Raw genomic sequence first — 7,183 nt, forward strand, 5'->3', positions numbered from 1 at the left:
TCCCACTCTATCAGGCAAATAATGTTGCTGGCTGTGACCCACAAACAATTTACCCATGGCATCACAGGCCTTTAGTTTCTTATAAATAACTTAACTTTTAACTTTTTAACTTAAAAAGACTTTTAGAATCAAGTTCACTCAATGTATTATTTCAAAAATAGACTTTAAATGAAAACTCCAAACTCACCAGCCATGTCTCTGTGCTCACCCAAGTATTCATTGGTGTTTACAAACACACCTGGTTTCTCTTACTTATTAGTGATTGGGAGCATTCAGAGCCAGCTAACCTTCTGTTGGAGCTCCATCTGGTTGCCATAAGGGCTCACTACACTATATGTTTTAAGGTGAGATGGTGTAGACAGGTGACAGGTGAGAAATGGTGTAGACAGTTAAAAGATAAAGAAAAGGGTGTTTTAATGAAGAGACATCTTCTTTGCCATGACAGAGATGATGTTGAATAACAAATGTCTAATAAATGTATTACAACAGTATATTTTAAATAGAACTCTGCAAGTGATTTGGATGCACTGAAAACAAGCTACAGACTGATAGCGTGCTACACATAAAGTCACTTATTGCCAAAGATTTAAGTACCTTATTATCAGATGTTACTGACTTTGCCATGAAAAGTGTCAACCGCAATTCCAACAAGTTGTGTATAACGTAAATAAAAACAGAATACATTGATTTGCAAATCCTTTTGAACCTCTTTAACTGAATACACTACAAAGACAAGGTATTTGATGTTCAAATTAAACCTTGGTGTATTTTGGTAAATATTGACTCATTTTGAATTTGATGCCTGCAACATGCAGTGGATGGAACGAGACATGATGTCCCAGAGGTGCGCAATTGGATTCTGGCTGGTGAACAGGCAGACCAGTCCATATCAATCATGCCTTCATCATGCAGGAACAGCTGACATACTCCAGCTACATAAGAAGGAACCCAGGTCCGACAGTGACACCATATGGTCTGACAATGGTTCTGAGGATCTCATGCTGGTACCTAGTGGCAGTCAGGGAACTTCTGGCTAGCACATGGAGGTCTGTGCAGCCTTCCAAGGATATACAGACCGTTATTGACTCACTGCCAAAGTGGTTATGCTGGAGAATGTTGGAGGTATCAGAACGTTCTCTTATCCCCACCAGTGGGACCTTTGCTTACTGGTTAGGCCCATCATACCACCCTCATGGAGTGTTTCAGTCTTCACAGAAAAATGCACATTAGTGGCCTGTCGGAGGTGTTGTAGGGCTCTGGCAGTGCTCTTCTTCCTTGCACAAAGAATCAGATCATGGTCCTGCTGCATTGTCCTGTCACATCTCCCATTATCTCCTTTATGCTCCCGATACTGTTCTGGGAGATGCAGCAAACGTTTTAGCCACAGCGCGCATTGATATGCCCTCCTGGAATCAGGTGCACTTCAACATCAACTAATGAGGCAGTGTTTGCAACCTACATGTTACCGCTAGTGGTGAGTGGCAACATGCCAACATGACCCAAACTCAACCTCAGAGAACAAAGACAGGATCATGGTTTTTGGCCACTGAGTGAGTTTTATGATTATATGTGCCCTTTATTTCATTTATTTATTTTAGTAGTGTACCTTACTGACATTTTTACTGAGCAAAACAAATATTATATACAAGGTCACAGTACACTTCAATAACGGGAAGAAAAGATTCCTTTCCCACCTCTGAGTTTATTTCAGGCTCCTTTGAACATTGAAGATCCCTGAATCATGTCAGGGCTGCACGGTGGCCCAGTGGTTAGCACTGTGGCCTCACAGCAAGAAGGTCACTGGTTTTGGAATAAACTTGGTTACAGCTATGTTTTTGCTACCTTGTTTTTATTGTCATCGAAAAATACAAAACCTAAACAAGTACAATCAGCCACTTCATTATTACCAATTCTGCTATACATTGCGCAACACTAATTTATGTTTGTGTGTGACAACTGGTCCACAAAGTTGTAAAGCACCATTGTGGTCAGAATGGTGAAAAATGATGAAAAGCAATTTTGGCCTGATGAGTAATTAACAGTGAAAAAGTCACCTGAATTAACTTTGTCCAGTATTTACTGTATTGCATTAGCCCAGATCACTAACAGGTGTTGTGCCATAAAGTGACTGTCTCCCAGAAATGGATTAAACAGCCACGGGAGCGCACAAGCTGACTGTTAAAGCCGTGTCGCTCAGATTCTCTCGTTGTCTCATATCTGCTGCTTTTCCTCTTACTGCAAAACCGACATGACCGGTGACATCGGGCCAATTTTAACAAAGAAAGTATGTTTTTGCTACACGTTAGTGCTTTAACTGATTAACAAGTGCAACGAAGAAATGTGCTGAACAGAAACGATATTCACGCATGTTGCTGCTTCACTCTTCTGGTTATGAGTTTGATTTATGCTTGTTTGCATTTATGATGTAAAGACCAATTAATGTAATTTATTCATTTATTTATGTGGAGAACACTACAGTATCATTTCAAATGATGTCCATGAATTATTATAAACAATCAATGATGGTGTATTTTTGCCAATAAAATGTGGAATCTTCAAAGATCCTCAAAAAGCCTGATTTCAAGTGTTATTACATCTACCCCGTGCCCTTTCAAGGTGGATTTAAGTCATAAAAACAGAGATTTTGCCTGCCAGAAATTGATTACAGATCATATATTGCTTATTAAAGCTAATATTTTACTTTATGTGTACAGTTCATAGAAGAGAATCATATTATACAGGTCTTGGACCAAATACTTACTTACAACCAGCCCCCATTTCCTTTTAAGGTGGATTTGAGCCGTGAAAACAGAGATTTTGCCTGCCAGAAAGTGATTACAGCTCATATATTGCTTATAAAATTAATATTTTGACTTTAGTTCATACTTCAGTTCATGGACGAGAATCATATTATACAGGTTTTTGACCAAATACTTACTTTCAACGACCCCCATGTCTTTTAAGGTGAATTCAAGTCATAAAAACAGAGATTTTGCCTGCCAGAAAGTGATTTTAGAGCATATATTGATTAATAAAGCAAATAATTTACCTTATATGACTGCAGTTCATAAAAGAGAATCATATTATACAGGTCTTCGACCAACAATTTACTTACAACCACCCCCATGCCCTTTTAAGGTGGATTCAAGCCATAAAAACAGAGATTTTACCTGCCAGAAATTGAGTAGCGGGGTTTTCTTCTTCTTTTCACCTTCCTGTCAATTCTTGTTAGTGTTTGCTAATGTTGGGCAAAATCCTCGTGTGTTTTGTTTACATCAGTTAATGCGCATGCGCCTGGTCTTTTGTGTCACGTACGGGCGTGGCATATGTACTACAGTGTCTGAGACCAGTTGCTGATTTTCATCACCAACATTTGGAAGTTTTTGTATGACAGTGACATTTTAAATTACATAAATCTCAGAAATTGGGCCATTATGAACAATATTATATCTCCTTGTTGGCTCTATAGATTTGACAATAATTACAACAGAGTTGTAGATGTACCTTTGCAGCAGTAAAATTGCCTTGTTTCAGATGCAGCACTCTCTATACTTAATGCTCTTTGTACAACATAGAAGGAAAGAGAAAATAAACCCAATGTCTGTGAGGCCCCTTTTCTGGTTAAAAATTTGGCAATATTTTGCCTTTGAGTGCAATGAGAAAAAATTCATTAGAATAAATTCCACTTAAAATGACTGTGTAAAAGTTGGGGGTTCTTACTGAGTTTAGCTCTGATCTGAATTTATCAATTTTGGACTCGGACACAAAGACTTACCTGTCTGATCAGTCCTGACATTCTGAAATTCTCAAATACAAGTGTACAAAAATATTCCCAATCCTAAGAGCATGACTCTTACTATATTTTTCTTACTCAAATTTTCTTTCATTTATTGTTTTTACCCAAAACAGATCAGACTTTTAATCTGTTGCTTGAACTATCCACTGTGCTGCTTAAAAAAATAAATAAATAAACCTCTTATGTGGTTTCAGTATGCAGCACCTCTTCCTCAGTTTCATCAACATTGTTCATTAGAACAGTCAAAATTAGACAGAGCAGAGTTGTGTGGTTTCCTGTAATGTTACCATTATGTCCTTCAGAAACAGCTTCTATATTTGCTCAAGCAGACAATAAATAAATAAATAAACGAATAAATAAATAGTGCATTACTTAAGGGTTATTGTAACAGATTATAATAAAAAAATGCAATTAGAATGATATTTTAGTATAATCAAATGCACAGATATGTTGATTGAGACACAGCTTAAGTTCACACTTGGTTTAAATCACTGCAGATTCTTGGACAGTGCTGCTGATGAGCTTTGGCTATGGACATGCGACTAAATTTTTTATCGCAGGTACTGCAGCCAAAAGGCTTCTCTCCAGTGTGTGTTCTCATGTGCTGCACTAAAGTGTATTTCCTCTGAAAAGCCGCATCACAGACGGAGCAGATGAAAGGTCTTTCTCCTTTGTGACATCTCATGTGGCAAGTCAAATACGCCACCTTGCTGAAGCTTCGACCACAGACTGAACAGCTGAAAGGCTTTTTACCACTGTGAATTTTTGAATGTTCAACAAAATCCTGTTTTCGCCTGAAAGCTGCTGAACAAACAGTGCAGGTGAAAGGTTTTTCTCCTGTGTGGATTCTTGTATGTTCCATATAAGCATTTTTCCATTTGAAAGTTGCCCCACAGAAGGCGCAGCTGAAAGGTTTTTCTCCTGTGTGACATCTCATGTGATGAGTTAAACAGTCTTTCCTTCTAAAGCATCGTCCACAGACGGAGCAGCTGAAAGGTTTCTTGTCGCTGTGAATTTCTTTGTGCTGAATTAAAACTCGTTTGGTTTTAAATGATGCCTTGCAAAGGGAGCAGCTGAAGGGCATTTCTGTCGTGTGGATGCTCTTGTGCCTTAACAGATTAGCTCTGCGTGTGAATGTTTTAAGACATTCGGTGCAGCTGTGTAACTTCTTACTGTCACATCCGTCACCTTCAGTGACTTTGCTGTCTTTCAAACCTGACTGAGGTTCACTGCTCTCTTCCCAGTTTCCATCGCTGACATCAGTCTCTGAAGATTTGTCTTCTGCTTCTGGTTCTCCAAGTGAGTCTCTGTTCGCCTCATTCCAACTGTGATGAAGTTGTGAGGTCTGAGGTGTCTCTTCCTCATCTTCACTTTTCACAGTAACAGGAATGACAGTGAACTCTGCGATATCAGTCTCTTCTTCTTCCTCTTTAATATGAGATTTTGGGTCTTCCTGGTCCAGACTGGAACTCCAGTTCTGCTGTTCAGGAATAAACTCTTCTTTGATCACCAGCAGCTGTTGGACATCTGCATGAAACAAAAACACAGGTATCTTAACATCTTATTTTAAAAAAACACTTCCTTTTTTCCCCAGCAGTGAATATATTGACATATACATTTGATCAACCCTGAATTTTATAATAAAAAGAAATCAACTGTTCATTCTGTCCAATAGATTTTTATCCAATGTCCCATTTGTCATCATGATTTAAGTGATGAGCATCAAAAGATTCACTGTAAAATGGTCACAAATGTTATTTCTATAATCACATAGGATAAAAATCTTCATCATTCATTTTCTAAACCACTTAATCCAATTCAGGGTCACGGGGAAGCTGGAGCCTATCCCAGCTGGCTTTGGGCAACAGGCAGGGTACATCCTGGACAGCTCGCCAGTCCATCGCAGGGCCACACAACCACTCACACTCCTTCCTAGGGGCAATTTAGAGTGACCAATTAACCTAACATGCATGTCTTTGGATGGTGGGAGGAAGCCGGAGTACCTGGAGAGAACCCACGCATACACGAGGAGAACATGCAAACTCCACACAGTGGGGGCCACTGACCAAACCCCTCCCCAGCCAAGGATCGAACCAGTGACCTTCTTGCTGTAAGGCCACAGTGCTAACCACTGTTCCACTGTTCAGCCTAAAAATCTTCTGAAAAGACTGTAAAATGGTTACAAATGTTATTTCTTTCGTCACACAGTGCATCTGGAAAACACATCAAAGACACATACATAGTAGTTATGTGTAATCTACACATTACTACTGTAGTTGTGTATATGTGTATGCCTAAATTTGGCTGTGATTGAATCACAGGAGGCACCTTGGTATTGGGCAAAAGCAATAAGGGTCATATAAGAATAGTTATTTGTTAAGTATTAATAGATCCAGATTTAGCATATATTAGAAAATCATGAATTGCAGATCTCTGCTGGCATTTTTTTTTCCTCAATGGCAGCTCTGAAACACCTTTTAGGTCAGGGACTTTCAAGGGTTACATCCATAAACATACATGTTTGTTGTCTTTAAATACATCATTAAGGTCAGTAATACACAAAATTAGCATGTAGGTTACCACATAGCTGAGAAAGCAGCCTCTCTCCAGCTGGACTGTCAGGTGGTCTCAGCATCCGGACTTTGGACATTTTCACACAAACACAGCAGGATAATATTTTCTACACATGATCAGCCCCAGACAGCCTGTTCTCCATCAGCAGTGTTGATCTGGTCCCATGTTGTTCAGTCATCGTCTGTTTACCTGGTGCTAACATGCTAAGCTAACGCTTTGTTACTAACTAGACGAGCCATATAATTTAATAACTTCAACGAACATGGTGAACAGCGCGAAGTCGATACAGAAACGTTTAAAGACATACCAACGTCTAAATAAACACTTGGTTTAAACACAATGACAGAAGAAGGATGCGAACTCTGTGTGATATTCTGAGAAAAAACAACTTCCGCTAGTGATGCCGTAACTTCCGCTTTCAAAATTAAGGCCTAACCGAGCCACACCTTACAAACCAAACAGTTTTTAAAAGGAGTCTTTCTTCTCCTCAGTCTGGCTGTGACTATGCTCTGAGGACTGAGGTTTCTTTTCATCTTGTCCACTCTTCAAAGTGACAGAGCTGATTGTGAGCATGGTGATATGAAATTAAATGAAAAATGAAATGAAAAATACTTTATTAATCCCCAAAGGGAAATTCAATATTGCAGTAGATAATAATAATTAACTGCGATGGACTGGCGAGTTGTCCAGGGTGTACCCTGCCTGTCGCCCAAAGCCGGCTGGGATAGGCTCCAGCTTCCCCGCGACCCTGAATTGGATTAAGCGGTTCAGAAAATGAATGAATGAATGAATAATAATTAACTAGAGAAGGTC

At 39.2% G+C, this 7,183-nt stretch overlaps 1 protein-coding gene across 1 annotated transcript; it reads right to left on the reverse strand.

Annotated features, from left to right (window-relative positions):
- Positions 1–4,095: 4,095 nt before the first annotated feature.
- On the reverse strand, positions 4,096–6,731 carry LOC306769774 (uncharacterized protein). The gene is made up of 2 exons (XM_079258478.1): positions 6,377–6,731; positions 4,096–5,323 (listed from the first exon to the last, which is right to left on the reverse strand). The coding sequence occupies exons 1-2, from the start codon at positions 6,444–6,446 to the stop codon at positions 4,269–4,271; spliced, it is 1,125 nt and encodes a 374-aa protein (XP_079114604.1). The 5' UTR covers positions 6,447–6,731; the 3' UTR covers positions 4,096–4,268.
- Positions 6,732–7,183: the final 452 nt, after the last annotated feature.

This window comes from Telmatherina bonti (genome assembly GCF_933228915.1).
Source record: "Telmatherina bonti genome assembly, chromosome: 19".
Lineage (NCBI taxonomy): Eukaryota > Metazoa > Chordata > Actinopteri > Atheriniformes > Telmatherinidae > Telmatherina > Telmatherina bonti.